Source organism: Ascaphus truei, chromosome 12 (genome assembly GCF_040206685.1).
Source record: "Ascaphus truei isolate aAscTru1 chromosome 12, aAscTru1.hap1, whole genome shotgun sequence".
Taxonomy (NCBI): Eukaryota; Metazoa; Chordata; class Amphibia; order Anura; family Ascaphidae; genus Ascaphus; species Ascaphus truei.
The window spans coordinates 30,178,148-30,198,806 of NC_134494.1; the positions used below are offsets into that span (position 1 = coordinate 30,178,148).

Here is a 20,659-nt window from a genome sequence, read left to right on the forward strand (position 1 = left end):
TTCAATCAACTCAATTAGTAAATATGAAAAAGTGAAACAAATAAGAGAATATAACATCTCCCTTAAAATGAGTCGGCTGCTGTTTAATGATGATGGCTCTTCTGCAGGGTTCACAATGCCCTGATAAAGTGGCATTATAGCCATGAAATGCGTTGGACACTTTCTGGACATTTGCTGTTACACAGTGTGGCTTTGTACACTCTATCCCTCGGACATCTCAGTGTTGGTCAGCTTTCAACCGTACAGGACGGTTTCGTTTGCATGGTACTTCCTGGACTTTGCGCTCAGCAGTGACATCACTGCTGTGCGTCCCGCAGCGGGCTGCCTGCAGTGGAGCGGATATCACCTCTCCGATCTCAAGTAGCGGGTAGCGGTGCTTTCCCCAGTACGGATTGCAGGCGATTTCCCCGGGCAAGATCTTTGCTGAGCAGTATCTCTGTGATCATCAGCTGCTCCCTGTGGAATACCACAGTGTTTCCCGACTGGATGATGATACGAGGGTCTGCCTGATCCTGGGGATTCAATTTACAGTTTTTATACCTGAATGCTTGTTTTTATTATCTTGCTGTACGTGCATATCTTACCATTGTTTGATACCAACCATATACTCTTAAATGATACACCATGAGTGTTTTTGCACTTTACTTTTTTGTATTCATTTCAGAGTCAGAATAAGGCAAAACGTATTGCCATTATTGGAGTCAGGAAGGGCTTTATTTTTCCCCTTATGAGACAGCACTGGATACGGTTTCAGTGGATTTTGTTTGCTTTCCGCAGGATCAGAATGCCCACAATATAGGATAAATATCTGTTGTCTAAATTTAACATAGGTTGATCTTGTTTTTTTTTTTTCAACCTCATCTACTTTCTCATGCAACGATATAAGTGCGAGGTTTGGGAATCCAGGCCGGGAGTTTCTTGCAGCCCAAGTGTGAGGACCAGGTGTTGCAATCAGGTACATTTCACAAGCAGATGGAGCAGAGGGAAGACTATATACTGTAGGCAGGAGGATATTCCATGCCGCGCCCCGGGGCTCAGGAATGAAAAACACTGTTTGGAAGGAATCCTTGGGCTTGGAGAAGCAACCTCTGCAAAGACACTGCAGCAGTAAGCTAGGAGAGACAAGCAGGGAGGTTTCCAGGAGCTGGTTTGGCAGGGGAATGTAGTACGTTCTAGGCTGGTAAGTGTGGAAGAAAAACGATCCAGTCTGATTTTTGGTATAACAATCTGTTAAAGAACTTTTATTGCTGCAGCTGCTGTAGCTAGAGTAGCATTTATTAGGGTGTTCAGGTTCGTCTTACCGTTTCGTCAAGGGTGCAACAATATAAATTGACGGCACCGAGACTGCTTCTGCATCGGAACCTGACTCATGGCCACTTATTGCTGGGGGGGGGGGGGGAAAGGAAGGATAAAGGTTATGCTCGCATTCCTGACCCTGCAGCGTTGATTAGCCAGAGCGATGCCATGCTTAACCACAACTTACAATGGCCTCATGAAAATCTGGTGATTTAAGCTACCACAAACACACAGGGATTACTCAAGGTCAGAAGGTTAAACTATACACGCTTGCCTTCGCCTTCTTACGGATAAGAAAACTAGTGCTGACGTGTATATTTTATACGTTTCTTCCCATAGTAATTTATTGTAAACAAAACCTTTGAACATATATATGACTGACAAACCTTGCAGCATATATAACTAGCAACCTAACAAAATCTTTTGGGGAAACTCATTTTCCCTACCTAAACCTAGGGCGTGTGTCCCTCTGAGATTCGCAATACTTGAGACTCAACCTGAGAATCTTAATCTCAGGGGGGGGGGGGGGGGGGAATCCCTCTTGGGAGTCCGGTACACCACCCTTCGGACTGTCCCATAACCAGAGGTCCTAATCAACCAACCTTCCCGTGGGGTCCGGAGCCTGGGTGTTTTCCCTTTGGAAAACCCCACTTTGGATAATCCCACCCACAGAGGTTTCTAACCAATTAAAAAAAATAAAAAAAAAGTTGTCTAAATGGTTAAATATATATTTAAAAAAGGGATAGCATTGGCTAAACGTAGAGAGGTCCCAGTGTATTTACATGCCATTTGTATCCAGAACCCACAAAAAAAATAGGTTTTAAAATATAAAAGGTCCTCTTACCTTATTAATTAGGTGCCTGTGAATTCGGGCAAAAAAGGCGTGCAGACACTCCTAAAAATCCACGGAGCTTTAGCCATTGAAGTCACGGCACCAGATTGTGGAAGAAAAATCATCCAGTCTGATTTCTGGTATAACAATCTGTTCTAGAACTTTTATTGCTGCAGCTGCCAACAAACATATCTGTCTGATCTGACACACACGCTCTGAACAAAATCTAAAAGGCAATACAGGCATACCCCGCTTTAAGTACACTCACTTTAAGTACACTCGCGAGTAAGTACAGCTCGCTCAATAGGCAAACGGCAGTTCACGCATGCGCCTGTCAGAACGTCCTGAACAGCAATATCGGCTCGCTAACTGTACCGAAGCTGTGCGCAAGCGGGGAGACTATAGAGCCTGTTACACATGCGTTATTTACATCAGTTATGCACGTATATAACGATTGCTGTACAGTACATGCATCGATAAGTGGGGAAAGGTAGTGCTTCGCTTTAAGTACATTTTCGCTTTACATACATGCTCCGGTCCCATTGCGTATGTTAATGCGGGGTATGCCTGTATATGTTATAACAGAACAGCAGGCGAGATCTGTGTTACTCAGAAAATTAAATCTTCCTGGGCGAGCACTTGCGGTTTCTAATAATTATACCGTTATATGGTAACAGTTAGCATAGGAGCGATGGAAAATTGTTAGTTTTCCCATCTCTAGACGCCGGTAAGACAATGCCAAACTCAGGGAGGGGAGCGGAATGATTTCTCGCCCCTCAGCGGTCGTCTATATTTCCCACCAACCAGCCGAACCCCTGGGCCTTGCAGTACTGCTACCAGCGCCACCCATAGGCACTTTGTGCTGCCCGGTCCGCCGCCTACTGCATACCACCCTTTACAGAGGCCCCATGCTCTCCCTCAGCAATCAGTGGGGAAGTGAGCAGGGCCTCTGTATATGGGGGGGAAAGGTACGTTTTGGGGTACGCCCCCAACATTTTCCACCCTAGGCCCGAGCCTAATGGGAAATCCACCACTGCATGCCACTCTTCACTTAGGATTCATCGCTCTCCATATACAGTATTTATCCAGATCTGTAGTTAAACTCCTTTCTCAGCCTGCAACACATTTGCAGAAGCTTACTGCCTTATATAGGGTGGAAAGGGTTAATGTGCCTTAACGCTCATGGAAATTGCTGTATACTGAGACACTATTCATGTTCTAGAATTAAGCCCGAGTTCCATAATGCTCGCCGGGGTCTTTCACTAAGGCAAGTCAACAAAAATCCAATATTTCTTTATAGCAGTATGCTTAGGTCTCTGTATTTATGGGTCACAAGGCTGAGTTTCCTAGAAAATATTGACTAATGTGGATGGGGAGGGGGGAGGAAAGGTACTGTGCCATGTCCTGAGGTTCTGAAATGCAAGTTATTAATAAAGCTGCCCCCCCCCTTTTTTCCCCCTTTTTGAGGGTACCTAAAAGGTGCATGCACTCTTGCTCCTGATAAAAGGTAGTATTTTAGTCAATTACTATATACCAGTCTGTTTTGTAGTTGAATTACTGCGCTTTTACGAAACTATTATGAAACAGCACATCATGTTCATGTCCTGTGAGTCACATCAACAAAATATGGCTCCCTCCAGCAGTTTTTCTTTCCCATTATAAATATTTCAGCATTTCCTACCGGTCCCATTTTAAATGTCTTCATGTAAAAGCATGATAACGACGAGACCAAAATTAGGACAGTTCTGGTACCAATAGGAAAAGTGATTATAAACGGGACGTTTTTCTGAACCCCATTTATTTATTTATTTATATTATCATGCGAGTGAATGCAGCTTTTAAAAAACATATTATAAATAAATTCTATTTGGAACAGACTTTTCCCGAGGAGCTTGTCATGACAGTGTGTTTTGGTAGTTAATTGTAAGGGAGGTTGGGCAGCGTTCCCTCTAAATAGAATGATTGCATGAAACATTCTAACCAATGTGAGTGCCTAAGGCAGCAGCCCTGTTGGCTGTCACATGTTGGTATGTAGCCAGCTGAGGCAGGTTTACTGATTCCAAACTGAATAACTCCTGCCAGGTACTATCTATGCTTCCTATATCTCTCTCTCTATATACAGTATATAGTTACATAGTTACATACAGAAGTAGATGAGGTTGAAAAAATAAATTCGTCCATCAAGTTCAACCTATGCTAAATTTAGACAACAGATACTTTATCCTATATCTGTACTTTCTTATTGATCTGGAGGCAGGCAAACAAAAAACCCCAGTGACATAATTGGATGATATATCTCATAAGGGGGAAAATAAATTCCTTCCTAACTCCAAGAATTGGCAATTGGATTAATACCTGGATCAACATCCTTCCCATGTTTACTTATTTGGTATATCCCTGTATACTTTTCCTTTCTAAAAAGATGTCCAACCTTTTTTTGAACAAAGCTATTGTATCTGCCATCACAGTCTCCATGGGTAATGATTCCACATTTTAACTGCCCTTACTGTAAAGAACCATTTCCTTTGTTGCTGGTGAAATCTCCTTTCCTCCAACCTTAAGGCATGACCCAGAGTCCTTTGTACTGCCCTTGGGATGAATAGTTATTTTGAAAGTTCCTTGTACTGTCCCCCGAAATGTATTTGTATATAGTTATCATATCCCCTCTTAGACACCTTTTTTCTTATGAAAATACATCTAATTTAGCTAGCCTCTCCTCATAAGTTAGATTGTCCATCCTCTCTATTAACTTGGTGGCTCTTCTCTGCACTCTCTCAAGTTCCAGATTGTCTTTCTAAGGAGTGGTGCCCAAAATTGTACTCCATATTCAAGGTGTGGTCTTACTAATGCTTTGTAAAGGGGCATAATTATGTTTACTTCCATTCCATCAATTGCCCGTTTAATGCAAGATAAGATCTTGTTTGCCTTTGCTACCTGCCTGCTCCTCACTAACAGCGCCTCCATCTGCACCACTAGTCGAAGCAAGGGCCTGCTCATTGAGCACTAAACCCCTTTCAAGATTGTCAATGTCCCTCAATATTGCAAGTTTCCTCTTCAGATCAGCAATCTCTGACTCCAAGGAGACCAACTGCTCACACTTCTCACTGCTCCAAGTGCACATACATTTGGCAAGATATGCATTGAGTGGAATTCTCAATCCTGCTCATAATTGCAACAAGGAAGTTATAAATACTAACAATAAACTGTACTTCACTATACTACTGTAACGGCTGGACCCCCCTTGTCTGACCCACCCAATCTCACATTGGCCCGTGTGGTCTAACCGGTCCCCATTACAAGGTCGTGTGTGGTGGTGCACCTGCAAGTAACAGGACTCCTGAGTCTCCCGCTTGATGGTATTAGGGGATGTCATCAGGACAGGTAGCTGAGGTAGTGGGTGCGAGTCCAACTTACTTCATGTGCAGCGCCTCCACCTCATCAGGATCTGTGCTTCCGCAGGGAGATGGTCCTGGAGAGGAACTCCTTCTCGGTGGTGACTGCCACTGTTGAGTAATCTCACACTCACACAGTGGGGGTTTCTTTGAACAGGGCATCTTTATTTGCATGGTATGGGCCAGCTGCCCCTCACAGATAACAGCTCAGCCGCTCATCTCTTTGCAGCACTTCATTAGGAAGGTCCCTTTTCCCTAATAGAGCTGCTTTCCACCTTTACTCTCAAAGAGATTCCCCAGCTTCTCTGGCTGCTGTAATCTCCTTTCCTGAGCTGCTTTGTCTCTCTCAGCTCCTCTCTTGAGCTGCTCTGTCTGTCAGCTCCTCTAACTCTGCTCAATCTCTGCGTATGCTCACTGACTCACAGCTAGCAGGAGACACTGCAACATTGTTGCAGACCTTCACGTGCCTCTCAGTGAACAGAGCAGCACAACAACAGGAAACTGAACTTCTAACTTTAGGCAGTGCTGTGTCTTATATCACCCCCCAGAGAACAAACCTGCTCTGTACCACTAAGTGTGGGCACAATGCATGTTGTCTCTTCCTTTGGGGACATATGACACCTCACCAGGGTTTGAGGACAAACCTCCATTGATTGTTGCTGGCAATCCTGCATACTTACCAGGTTTACTGCCAGCATGAGAAAGAGATATGTACACCAATCTTACACGTGGCTACATTCTCCCCCTGGTGGAACCCCAACGTCCCGGCTGGGATCTAAATTTGCGGAACCTTCCTTCAGGTAGCACTGCAAAACATAACAACACATTACAGTACATATCTTTTCATCATAACATATAACATATACATCTTAACTTTAGATGATAACAACCAGGATTACTCCCTGATGGAGTATCCATTAGTGGTACTACCATACCCTCTTACGGTGGCTTGCGCACAGCATGGTCCACTGGGCTTAGAGCATCAATGCTGTAACACTCTAGGGGACATACTGGACACCCACAATCAGACCATAACTCTGGCATGGATGCTAATGAACCAAAAGGATCATGCCCATACACCTCCCTAAGGCATCTCCTGGAGATGTAGCATATCCCCTCTTGACTACACCACTTCTCATCTAACCCGCCAGGATCCCAATTTTCTTCTCCTGATCCTTCCTCTTCATCAGTGGAACCCATTTCGAACTTACTTTCTCCCTCCCATGGATGGTGAAAATAAAGTAACCACTTTTGGCGATCCCTAATAACTGTTCCTGACAGTGAGGGCACATAGCGGGCTCCCTGGGCAATAGGCACCATATGAGCAACATTACCCAAATCCCCAGATGAAACTCCCAATGTCCCTGGGGACCCAAAGTTTGACCCAAGGCTCTTAGGATCACATCCCACCCCAACAGTACGATTGTCATCATTAGGGCTGTATAACATTCTTTGCATAGCCATTTTCCTCCCCGATCCCTCATCAGAGGTAAAACAGTCACCCCAGTCCAGATTTTCCCCAGTCCATTCTTCAAAAGTGGCTCGGGACTCCCCAGACAACCCTTGGCTAGACTGGGACCCATAGGAAAGTGACAGGGGCAGGGGTTTTAACTATGGCCTGGGGTTGGGCATAGGGAAACACCGCTGGCATACGCGGGGCTACGACCCGCAACTTCTCACTACCTTGCCCAGTACCATCGGACTGGCATTCCGGTTCACTCGCCTCCTTACTCCCAGGCTTCCGCAGGGCCTGCTGGCTCTTCTCGGACCCAGGCAACCGGGTACAGCTGCTTGGCCGAGAGGACACGGCCATCTCGCTGGACTCGCCGCCATCTTGCGTTGGGTTCCCAACCGGAACCTCTTCCTCCAGAACGACCTCCGCCGCTGGAAGTGATGGTTCTGCTCTCTGCTCCGTCCGGGCCTGGGCTAGGCCTTTCTCCGCCATTGCCACCACCGGCACCTGTGGGGGGTTAGGAGGTTCCTCACCACTCCGCTGGCTTGCGATGTGTTCCTCTGTGGTAGGCCGGACTGGCCGTTGTAGGGCACACGGGCCTACATCAGGGTCCGCAGCCGATGGGATAAATGTCTCTTTATCTTCAGCTTCACTTGTGTGGTCCGCCGGCTGGCGCATCACCACAGCTGGTTGACTACTGTCTTCAGTAGTACAGGATGGGGATAGGGACATCTCCGCAGGGGAACAGCGTCGGGGCGCTTCGCATTCGCTGGGGGCCATCGGCCTGAAGCGGTCCTGCTCCGCCGGTACCAGTGGTAGCGATCCCCCTTCTCCCTGGGCAGTCACCTTACCCTTCATTGATTCCTTCAGGAATGGTTCCATCATCTGGGGTTCCGGTTTTGGAACCGGATCTGGAGCCGTCTCTGTCATCGGAGCTTGGAACTCCTCACGCTTAGGCAGATAAGGGCTAGACACAAGCTGGGTTGCTCCTTTTGCAAAGAAAGTAGCTCCCCAAACAAGTTCTTTTCCCAGAGATACACAATCAGAGTCCTCACACCTCAAGCTGGTGATTCCGTCATTGAATACTTCCTGGAATCCTTTAGGCAATGAATAACAGGCAAAGATCCTATCACCCCTCCTCACTTTATGTATACACGGGCACAAAAGAAAGGGGTAAGCCACTCCGTTGGCCCGCCATGCCCCTGGTAGCTGAGGTTGTTGTTTGCTGCATTCTGTTTCTGTCTTACGGGGAACAGAAGTTGCTACTGGCATTTCAATGTGCTCACTCCCCCTGGTGGACTCTAGAGGAGGGTCTCGTAGACTTGTAGGCTGACCCAGCACAGGGGCAGAGTGAGTCATAGTCCATGAGGGCGCGGCTCCAGCTTTCGCGCCAAACTCCCCAACAGGGTGGAGTTTTCTCGTTGGCGCCAATCCTGGCCAACAATCAGCAAACTGCAAAGTTGCAAGACTTTCTGCAGCTGGCCCACGCGGTGTCCCGGGAACGCGGGAACCGCCATTTTGGTTAGTACTGTCTTTCTTCATCACATTTGAGGTAGCGTTTGGCTGTTTGTATATTGAATGATAACAAAGTCCATTTCGTTCCTCCCATCTAGCAACACTGTCGTCCTCACTAGCCTCGAGGTTACTTTCCCGAGAGCATAGACAGGACAAACCCGGCGCAGCCACGGCTGTCACGCCAGTCTCCAACAGGCTCACAAAAGTCTCTTCTGTAGCTTATTCTTCTTCCACGCACAGGTCATCTGCGTGTTCCTCGTTTGCCCGCCATCCTGGACCTTCTGCGCTCTGCAGATCCTCCATTCTGACGGTTCTCTCTAGAGGAGGGGCACTTTCTACCAAGGAGTGGTTCTGACTCTGTGCTGAACTACTCACAGTGCAGGGGCGGGGTTCAGGGTTTCGCACCCAACCCGGACAATACTCTGCAACAATTTCTTGCACAGTCCTGGTGCTCTCCCGACTTGGCGGGAGCCGCCATCTTAGGTGTGACTCACTGCTTGAGAGAGCCTCCATTCTTGCGGTCGCCATTCTTTTCTCTGTTATAATTTCTGTTATCGCACATGGAGCTCCTCTCTGCGGGGCAGCTGCCACACCGATGCAATAAAATGCCTTGTGCACCACCTTGTGTACCTAATGTAGATCTGACTCGTGTTTGCACTACCTCAGGCTAGGCTCACTCTTTCTGTGTCTACTGTAACGCTTTCCTCCAGTCTGTGCTCCTTGGTAAGTGGTCTGGAATGGAGACTAGAGTACTCTGGCTCTTCCATGCAGTACTTTGGGCGTCGACCTACTGTTGGCTAGCCTAGTGCGGACCCTTCCTGAATTCCTGCCCTAAGTTACCAGTTTACCCCTTCAGGCGTCCCCCGCTAGCGCTACCTCAAGGCGACTAGAACAGCAATAGCCCCCGGCTCCAGACTCACTAACCCCTAACGGATCCCAAGGCGTCTGTGCGGCCTGCAGCTCCCTGACTACCCCTGGTTCCGTCCCACGCAGCACAAAGTGGCAGCAGACACTCTCCCTGTTTCCTAGTGTGTGCCTAGCAAAAGCCTGTCCTGTTAACAGGTCTCTCAGCAGCGCCTCCAAATGTAACGGCTGGACCCCCCTTGTCTGACCCACCCAATCTCACATTGGCCCGTGTGGTCTAACCGGTCCCCATTACAAGGTCGTGTGTGGTGGTGCACCTGCAAGTAACAGGACTCCTGAGTCTCCCGCTTGATGGTATTAGGGGATGTCATCAGGACAGGTAGCTGAGGTAGTGGGTGCGAGTCCAACTTACTTCATGTGCAGCGCCTCCACCTCATCAGGATCTGTGCTTCCGCAGGGAGATGGTCCTGGTGAGGAACTCCTTCTCGGTGGTGACTGCCACTGTTGAGTAATCTCACACTCACACAGTGGGGGTTTCTTTGAACAGGGCATCTTTATTTGCATGGTATGGGCCAGCTGCCCCTCACAGATAACAGCTCAGCCGCTCATCTCTTTGCAGCACTTCATTAGGAAGGTCCCTTTTCCCTAATAGAGCTGCTTTCTACCTTTACTCTCAAAGAGATTCCCCAGCTTCTCTGGCTGCTGTAATCTCCTTTCCTGAGCTGCTTTGTCTCTCTCAGCTCCTCTCTTGAGCTGCTCTGTCTGTCAGCTCCTCTAACTCTGCTCAATCTCTGCGTATGCTCACTGACTCACAGCTAGCAGGAGACACTGCAACATTGTTGCAGACCTTCACGTGCCTCTCAGTGAACAGAGCAGCACAACAACAGGAAACTGAACTTCTAACTTTAGGCAGTGCTGTGTCTTATATCACCCCCCAGAGAACAAACCTGCTCTGTACCACTAAGTGTGGGCACAATGCATGTTGTCACTTCCTTTGGGGACATATGACACCTCACCAGGGTTTGAGGACAAACCTCCATTGATTTGTTGCTGGCAATCCTGCATACTTACCAGGTTTACTGCCAGCATGAGAAAGAGATATGTACACCAATCTTACACATGGCTACACTACTATACCTTGTTTAACCCCTTCCTTGTTCAAACTCTTTCTGGTTCTAACTGCACACTTAATACAACCAGTACTTGAAATCAACCAGTCACACTGATCAGGACATGCAAGCTCATGATTCATGAGAAGCCTCTGTTTAAATAGGGAATCACACACCCACCAGGTGTGTTTAGGTTAGCAATCAACTAACCAAACCACTGCTGGCTCAGGCAGGAGAAAAAAAAAAGTTACAGGCTTTCAATTACCAATACACAAAAGAAAAAGAACTCAACTAGTAGCACTCTGTAACTCTAAAGTAATGGTAGAAATAATAAGTGATTGGAATTAAAATAGCTTTAATAGTATATATCTAAAATAAAGGGGTGTACATAAATGAGAATAAAATTAAAAATGACCGTATATCCCAGTCAAAAGCCTGCTATAACCAGGGTATGGTAAAGTATGTGCTAAATAACTATATCGTTAGAAAGCTTAGCACACATACCTGTACCACCATATAAATAGCATGTTCTTGTATAGCGCTGCTAGTTGTACGCAGCGCTTTACAGAGACATTTTGCAGGCACAGGTCCCTGCCCTGCGGAGCTTACAATCTATGTTTTTGGTGCCTGAGGCACAGGGAGATAAAGTGACTTGCCCAAGGTCACAAGGAGCTGACACTGGGAATTGAACGAGATTCCCCTACTTCAAACTTCTCAGTGCCAGTCAGTGTCTTTACTCACTGAGCCACTCCCTCTCCCTATAAATGTGTGCTAAGCTTTCTAACTATATAGTTATTTAGCACATACTTTACCATACCCTGGTTATAGCAGGCTTTTGACTGGGATATACGGTCATTTTTAATTTTATTCTCATTTATATACACCCCTTTTATTTTAGTTATATACTATTACAGCTATTTTAATTCCAATCACTTATCATCATTTCTACCATTACTTTAGAGTTACAGAGTGCTACTAGTTGAGTTATTTTTCTTTTGTGTATCGTTATTACAATTCTCAGCACAGCACCATTACTCATCCACTCATTAAAATGGACTATTAGCTGAGCAGAGGTTTTCGTCCCCTTCCCCCCGCCCCTTCACCTATATACCAGGCTTTCAATTACCACACACTTTGAAAATAAATGAACCCACTGCACACTCCCCAAATTCAGCCGCCCCTGCTATTATACACAGCACTTCACTTTTGGTTCTAACTGCACACTTAATACAACCAGCACTTGAAATCAACCAGCCACGCAAGCTCCACTACTGTATCTACTGTATATCTGTATATTTACCCTATATCCTAAATGTATATGTCTCTATCTATTTGCTCTGTATCTACTCTATATCTATGTACCCTGTAGCTATGTATCCCATAGCTATCCATCTATATACAGTATGTATCCATCATCTCTCACCCACTTGTCACCATGCATCAGTGTCAGCACTTGCACATCCCCGACACATTCCCCCCCCCCCCCCCCCACACTAGTTCTAGCTCTGTTACCAAATGCCATATTGTGGCCGGTGTTGGGATTGTAAAGAGCCTTATGCTGTACCTGTCATCCTTCCATGTCTGCTTATCCTAGCACTACTTTCTGTGGGTTAAAGATTGAGACTGAAATACAATATGATGATGGCGGGAGCTGGTTTGGGAGGCCTGGGGAGCTGTCAAAATCCTTTAGCAGTTATTGCAGCTAACCAGTGACTTAAACCTATAGAATACTTATTTTACAATTCACGCTCATACTCTTTCCCCACCCATACGAAGCATTGTAGGACCACTCGGGTAGATCCTTTTTTTAAAGCCTTCTGTGCTAAGGCCAGAAATACATTAATTAAGGGTCCAAATATATTCATTATTTATTAAAAAAAACTCTACGACGGTTAACAGGAGTTTTAGTGAGTTAGGGTTTATCAGTGATCAATAAAGTGTAAAGGCATACCCCACTCTAAGGAAACTCACTTTAAGTACACTCACGAGTAAGGACATATCACCCAATAGGCAAACAGCAGCTCACGCAAGCGCCTGTCAGCACTTCCTGAACAGCAATACCAGCTCCCTACCTGTACAGAAGCTGTGCTCAAGCGGGGAGACTATAAAACTTGTTACAGTTGTGTTATTTACATCAGTTATGCACGTATATGACGATTGCAGTACAGTACATGCATCGATATGTGGGAAAAAGGTAGTGCTTCACTTTAAGTACATTTTCGCTTTACATACATGCTCCGATCCCATTGCGTACGTTAATGTGGGGTATGCCTGTATATGGCTTGGCTACATAAACAGTACAAGCAGAACATAATGATATTCTGGAGAAGGGTGTATCTGACCAGGAGACAATTACCATGAAATATTACACCTCTGTACAGCAATCAGAACTAGATACGAGTCATGAATATGCATGGAAGCAGCGGTAACCAGATGTAGTGTTCAATAATGTTTTGTTTGTTAGCACTTTTTAAAATGACGCTTATGCAACACTCTGAATTTGAGGTTTCTCTCTCTTGTAGGATTTATGAACGTGTGATAGACCCTCCAGAAACCAATCTTTCTCCAGGAAGCAGTCTGTGGCTTGGACAACGCAACAGAAAACATGGCTTCTTTAAGGTAAAAATCAGAAACAAAATCTCCAGATATTCGACATTTACTTCTGGAAATTGCCGTCTGTAAGGACACACAGATTGGTTGTGTGGACATAAACAATTCTGTATTGTCTAGGTCAGGGAGTGGCCAAGTCCAGTCCTCAAGGGCCACCAACAGGTCAGGTTTTCAGAATATCCCTGCTTTAGCAACACTTTGACTGAGCCACTGATTGAGCTGCCTGTGCTGAAGCCGCTATATCCTGAGAACCTGACCTGTTGGTGGCACTTGAGGACTGGACTTGGCCACCCCTGGTCTTTGTCTTGCACACTTGACATGCACTCAGGCTTCATGTTTTCCAAACAGGGGTTCCCTTATTTATACATGACTTAATTGCATATTTTTTTTCCCATTATGAATTGTAGTTGCTATTTTCACTGTGTTTGCAATATCTGGTGTTCTAATGGCTCTTCCAGCTGGGAAGGAGTTTAAATCCGAGGTGAGAAGGATTAGGGTTGTGTAATGATATCTTGGATTTCTATAGCACCTTTCAACTATGCACAGCCACCTATGGGCTGGAATCCGAGGTGCATATTTCTTGTGTTGTTAATAATAGCTCCTTTTGATTCCTGTTCATTTTATGGAATAACAAATAGTCTCTGTAACCTTTTTAACAAATAATTGTTGCTCCTGATACATGAATGTACCAAAGTAAAGATGAGCGGTACTGCCCAGATCACCAATTTTATACCTGCATATCTGAATATCTGAAATAATTACTGAAGTCTCTTTACTTATTGCACATAACCGTATATATTATTGAAAATTCAAGACATTTAAATGTGTATTATGCTATATGCACTACTAAGAATCTAAAAAAAAAGTAAGATTATTATAACTACAACATAGTTAATTGACTATTTGTGCATCAAATAATTCTCTCTCTCTCTAAATATATATATATATATATATATAAACACACACACACACACACACACACACACACACACACACACACACACACACACACACACACACACACACACACACACACACACACACACACACACACACACTGTTCCTCACATCAAAACATAATTCATTTGAGAAAATTGCCAATATGATGCTGTCATTTTTCTTTAAATTGTCACAAATTTCCATTATCAAGATAGGTGACTACCCTTTCAATTTCCCCTTGATGCATTCGGTACATAAGCTGATTATGCAGTCACCATTTGTAAAAAGCTTTCTGGATTTCAGTCATGCAGATAAAATATCAAATGAAATTTGCTGTGATGACACAATCAGAGTGGCAGGTAGCTCCAGTTGCAAGGATATATATATATATATATATATATATATATATATATATATATATATATATATATATATATATATACAGTGGTTGACAAATCACCAAAAAATCTACTCGCCACACAAAAAAATCTACTCGCCACCTAGTACCAAACGTGTGCTGCTTGGGCCAATATTTACTCGCCCGGGGGTTAAATCCACTCGCCCGGGGCGAGCAAATGTATAGGTTTGTCGAACACTGTATATATATATATATATATATATATATATATATATTTTTTATGTCTTTTGATTGCCCCCAAAAAATCACATTCGCTTCACTTCTCATTTCTGGGTGTCAGTTCCTGCCGTAGTACGAGGTTCCCCGGGATGAACTAAAATTGATGAGATTATTTATTTTTCCCCCACAGCTGTTGTTTTTATCTCAGCTGTTTGCCACAATACACAGATGGCAAACATATGTTTATGGCCATCCAGAAAAAAAACCCCCAAAATACTTGTATTGGATTCCCCCATCCTTCATTTTTTTTTTAAATTAAATGTTGCAATCTGCAGTGTAAGAGCTCAGGGATATTATGCACTGGTAAATTAATATTTGGACTCATTAAGGCTTGGGAAGCAGCAGGGTAGATAATGGTATGCTAATGAGCTGCCACTTTTTATTGATCACAATGAAAGCGCACAAATGCATTTCCCGTTCAGTACAAGCGCTTCAGCGTTTTACTAACTATCTATAAAACATACACCAAAAAAAATGGGAATGCCAGTTCACTGTCTTCTGTTACTTTGATCCAACAGACTGGCCGCACGCCGGGACATAAACTGTATACATCCCCAGCGAGACCTCCTTCTGCATTTTAAGGCAATTTGTTGTAGTGTTTTTAGAGAGATGCATCCCCTTCCCAAAGTGTAATCAGACTTCTGCCTGGGTATGGGAGCCGTTAAGAAGAACAAAGCTTCCTCTGGTGTTACAGACATAAATTTGTTATTACCTAAAAGACTGGCAATTTATTGGCCTGGTTGCTTGTTATTTTCTCTACTTTGTGATATTAAGAGCTTATTTATTTATTTGAGGGGTTTTTTTTGTGTGTGTGTGTGTGTGCTTATATTCAATTTATTTTATCTTGCGCTCATGAAAGAGCGGCAGAGCCTGCGAACAGAAGTGTAGAAGCTTCAGAAGAAGATGAAATGCTTCTAAGCCTTTTGTAGTCCTGGCATTCTCTGCCAGACAGTAGTTATTGTGTTTATCCCTAAGAGAACCGTCCCTGCAAAACCATTTAGGCGAAAACAGGGGAAATCAAGACCTACTTATTAACATTCAGCACTTTCTCGGCTCTCCTTAAATTCGTACAACCAACCTTCAACTCCTGTATTGTCGGAGGGGCCTGCTACTCATTGGCAGCAAAGGGGATAATGTTGACCATAGGAGTTGCTATGCAGAAAAAGTACTTGGTCACCTGACACCGGGGTGCTCAACTCCAGTCCTAAAGCCCCCCCAACTGGTCAGGTTTTCAGGATCTCCCTGCTTCAGCACAGGTTCTCTCTCTCTCTCTCTCTAAATGGAGACTCAGTCGAAGACTGTGTTTCTGATTGAGCTACCTGTGCTGAAGCAGGGACTGATTGAGCCACCTGTGCTGAAGCAGGGATATCCTGAAAACCTGAACTGTTGGGGGCTTGAGGACTGGAGTTGAGCCCCCCTGTGGCCTAACACACCCTGTACCAGTTGGAACATTCTTTTTGTCTGGAATGTGACCTGTATTCTTCCCTGCTTTGCAATGTGCTGCTGGGCTGTAAGGCGAGGGTTAAAAAGCTTTACAGATGTAGGGCTTAAAACCTAACTCCAAAAAGTACAACAGCAAATATCAGAGCGTGCAATATGCAGAGGAGTGTGTGTGTGTGCACCCTTTTTTCTAAACTGGGGATATGGAACTGATGCATTAGAAACACTGTACCCACTTCATAATATAGTAGTACCGGGATACTGTATATGTTAAAGCACATAACAGACACATAGTTACAGCTGCAGATTTGGGGAATAGCATCATTATATATTGAAGGTGCAGTTTCCTTAGTCATTTTTTATTTGCCAGCCTCTTCTTTTTTTTTTTTTTTTTTTTTTTTTAAGTGGATGGTATGCAGGGGGTTCCCAGAGCTCAAATGTGCTGCTTTCAGCTTGGGGGTCCCCCTGATTCCCAAGATAATTACCACCAAAGGTAGCGCCAATACTTGCCCCTCCAGGGGAAACAAAATGGCGGGGGATTCAAATATGCAGAAGTGCCAGCGCTATCTGTTCCTGGTGAGTATCTCGGCATCCAGGGGGTTCCCGGAGCTGAAATTAACGCGTTTAGCTCAGAGGACCCCTGCTTTGAAAAAGGAGAGAGAGAGATGGGGAGAGAGAGGGAGATGGGGAGAGAGAGAGGGAGATGGGGAGAGAGAGAGGGAGATGGGGGGGGAGAGAGGGAGATGGGGGGGGAGAGAGGGAGATGGGGGGGGAGAGAGGGAGATGGGGGGAGAGAGGGAGATGGGGGGGGGGGAGAGAGGGAGATGGGGGGGGAGAGAGGGAGTTGGGGGGGGGGGAGGGAGATGGGGGGGGGGAGAGAGGGAGATGGGGGGGGGGATAGAGGGAGATGGGGGGGGGATAGAGGGAGATGGGGGGGGAGAGAGGGAGATGGGGGGGAGAGAGGGAGATGGGGGGGAGAGAGGGAGATGGGGGGAGAGAGGGAGATGGGGGGGAGAGAGGGAGATGGGGGGGAGAGAGGGAGATGGGGGGGGGGAGAGGGAGGTGGGGGGGGAGAGAGGGAGATGGGGGGGGAGAGAGGGAGATGGGGGGGGGGAGAGAGGGAGATGGGGGGGGGGAGAGAGGGAGATGGGGGGGGGGAGAGAGGGAGATGGGGGGGGGAGAGAGAGAGATGGGGGGGAGAGAGGGAGATGGGGGGGGGAGAGAGGGAGATGGGGGGGGGAGAGAGGGAGATGGGGGGGGGAGAGAGGGAGATGGGGGGAGAGAGGGAGATGGGGGGGAGAGAGGGAGATGGGGGGGGGGAGAGGGAGATGGGGGGGGAGAGAGGGAGATGGGGGGGGAGAGAGGGAGATGGGGGGGGGGAGAGAGGGAGATGGGGGGGGGGGAGAGAGGGAGATGGGGGGGGGGAGAGAGGGAGATGGGGGGGGGGAGAGAGAGATGGGGGGGGAGAGAGGGAGATGGGGGGGGGGGGGAGAGAGGGAGATGGGGGGGGGGGAGAGAGGGAGATGGGGGGGGGGAGAGAGGGAGATGGGGGGGGGGAGAGAGAGAGATGGGGGGGAGAGAGGGAGATGGGGGGGGGAGAGAGGGAGATGGGGGGGGGAGAGAGGGAGATGGGGGGGGAGAGAGGGAGATGGGGGGGGGAGAGAGGGAGATGGGGGGGGGAGAGAGGGAGATGGGGGGGGGAGAGGGAGATGGGGGGGGAGAGAGGGAGATGGGGGGGGGAGAGAGGGAGATGGGGGGGAGAGAGGGAGATGGGGGGGGAGAGAGGGAGATGGGGGGGAGAGAGGGAGATGGGGGGGAGAGAGGGAGATGGGGAGAGATGAGAGAGAGGGGTGGAGGGGAGGGGGAGAGAGGGAGACGGTAACGGCACAATCTGGTGGCCTGAAGTGCAGCGATGAATTCTTCAAAGTAGAGCTATTTACTCAGCAACCTAATTGAGTTGCAGAGTAGCAAGTAGCGCGGTGGCTTTGAAAGCTCTTCATACAATGAAAACAATGCCAAATAGTACGTAGCAAGGACCCATATAATTAAAAGAGACTCCTCGGTGTTGTTCATCTGAAGTAAGTGATTTTCACTGGCTATCACGGACTGCTGTTTTAAGCAATTACACCAGCTGCACTATTCAACACGAGCTCCTATGTGCCAGGCATTCATACATGTAAATGGTTTCATTTACAATGCTTCCATGTACAGTGCTTTATTCTGCCAAGTTAAGCAAAAAGGCCACTTCTAGCTGGGCTGGCCCTGCAGAGCTTGTTGAATGAGCAGAGAGTAGAATCCTATAACATGTTGTACAATTTGCCTAAATTCCTTCACCCGTCCCACAGTGCAATGGAATAAATTAACGTGGAAACACAACACAGATATGAACCATTTTGCCCACATCCTCAATCCAGATTAAATGCATCTTGCCATAACCTTATGCTGTGGTTTCTGCTTGGGGTTTATTATTTTGAGTCTCCCCCATGTTTTGGTAATGATCACCCTACCTTTCAGTGTGACATGACCTGCTTTTAATCTCACTCATTCCACCTTTTAGATGGCAGTTCTTGTTGTCCACCTGTGAATGACCATTAAGACAGTTCTCCCTCCATTAGAGAAGTTGAGAGAACTTTTAGTGTTAGGCCTTGCAAAAGACGGGATACCGTGGTGTGGTTTGCAAGATTAAAATGCTTTGGCCAAAGAATTTAACTGAGTGACCCTTACTTATGAAAAGAAAAACAGATAAGTATTTAACGATATAATTTGCCATATTGGATGTAGCGCTCAGGCTTTTTGTCTTTTGTTATATCTAGTGCCAGCAACTTGAGATGACCAAAGTTCTAAGAATGATAAGGAAATAAGTAATTACAGAGGATGTATGTATATGTATGTATATAGAATATATTATATTATATTATATAGAATCCTGGTCAAGATTGGTCAATATACAAAAACACTGAAGTCCAACTCCCCAAAAAAACAACTGAAAATCTGATTCCTGATGGCGGTGCTAATATGCATCGAAACATTGGATGCTGCTATGATTGTTTAGACTTAAGTCATTAAAATGATTATGATTTGATCTCCTTCATTTCAGTTGTTTCTCGGTGTGCTTGGCTTCTGCGTCTTTGTATATTACTGGGTTTATCGTTCCTTGCAACATTTTCTCTGAGACACAACGGGCCATATTTACTAAGCTGCCGTCAGCAACAAGGCCTAATAATTTTACCTAAAATCACCCAGCGGTGTCACGTGGCTGAAAAACAAAGGGCATGAATCCAATGATACCAAACATACCTATCGCGACGGCCGCGCAGCGCCGAACTGCAAAGCGTCAGACTGGTGAAGAGACATTAAAAATGTGTTTTACCCAGGCGACAGCCGCGTCACGTAAGCGGTTCAGCCGATGAGGGCGAACCGCTCACGACCACGCCTCCACTACACCTCCCTGTCTTCTCAGCTTCTCTCCTCGGCGGCATCTGGAATAATCGTAGCCTAAAGCAACCGCTGGCATTGTAGCACCCCTTGCAGCTCGTTCAAGTCAACGGGTGTCATATGGCAGGAGACTGCCCAGTAAATATGGGACCTACATGCAGAAAACGTTGATAGGCTGCTTTTATGTTTTGACTAGTTTCCAGGAATATTTGATATGCAAATGAGTGGAAAAACTGGGCTGCGTTCATGCTGTTCTCCTATCTAAGAACACGAGCACATAGTTCCGCTGGCAAAGCTTACAGCTATATCACCCGTACATATTTTATTTACAGATCCGTTGGCCGTGCGATTCTGGAACGAGCTTGTCCAATCACTTTGACTCATTCGATGCTGGGGAGGTGGGCTTTGCACTCCAGGCCAGGGCTGAAGGGGTTAATAGAACTCTCCCAGTGACTTGCGCTAACCCAGGATTCTAGAATGAACCGTGTTTTTTTTTTTTAAATCTATGGAGTGTTTGAAGAAACAGGCGAGCTGTGAAAGTGAAAGATGATGAGCAAACCCTGGTCTTTGTTTACATTTCTTCTAAGCCCGTCCAGATAATGTGCACACTGCAGATGCAACAGGAAGGCTTAAAGGAGCAGTTCTTCCCCGGGTCTTATTTATTTTTTTCTTTTAGCGGTGCGGAAAGCTGAAATGCTCTCGTTTCCGGAGATCCCTACCCTGTAGAAAAGCACCGCCCCATTCAGAAACAAAATGGCGGTTTAACTGTCTCGCGTCCCACGAGCCAATAGGAAGCTGATATGTCATCCCTAGCGGCTGCCTGTCGGCCTGTGTGATGCAGGGGTTTTAAATACCAAGAAGACCCGTCAAGAACCCTTTAAGTATCTCAAGAATCAGGGGGTCCGTGGACTTTAAATTAGTTCGGGGGACTCCCTGGTTTCCATCCTGGTAAACCTTGGTGAGTCTTGTGGGGGGGCAGGGGGACTGCTCCTTTGACGGAGATTGTAACCTCTCTGCTCCTAGACCAGCACATAATACTGCACACAGCTCTACACGTCCCTGTGGCAGAGAAGGGGGTAGTCATGGTCTAGGACATTTAGTCGTGGCTGTATCACCTCGCCGCAGGTACAGCTCTCA

General features: G+C 46.2%; 1 protein-coding gene across 6 annotated transcripts in view; it reads left to right on the forward strand.

Annotated features, from left to right (window-relative positions):
- NELL1 (neural EGFL like 1) overlaps positions 1 to 20,659 on the forward strand; it is a 515,249-nt gene that overhangs the window by 160,680 nt on the left and 333,910 nt on the right. For all 6 annotated transcript variants that reach the window (XM_075567201.1, XM_075567205.1, XM_075567202.1 and 3 more), the window contains one exon: positions 12,984 to 13,080. In XM_075567201.1, the coding sequence (XP_075423316.1) occupies positions 12,984 to 13,080 (97 nt within the window). The remainder of the gene's footprint in view (positions 1 to 12,983; positions 13,081 to 20,659) is intronic.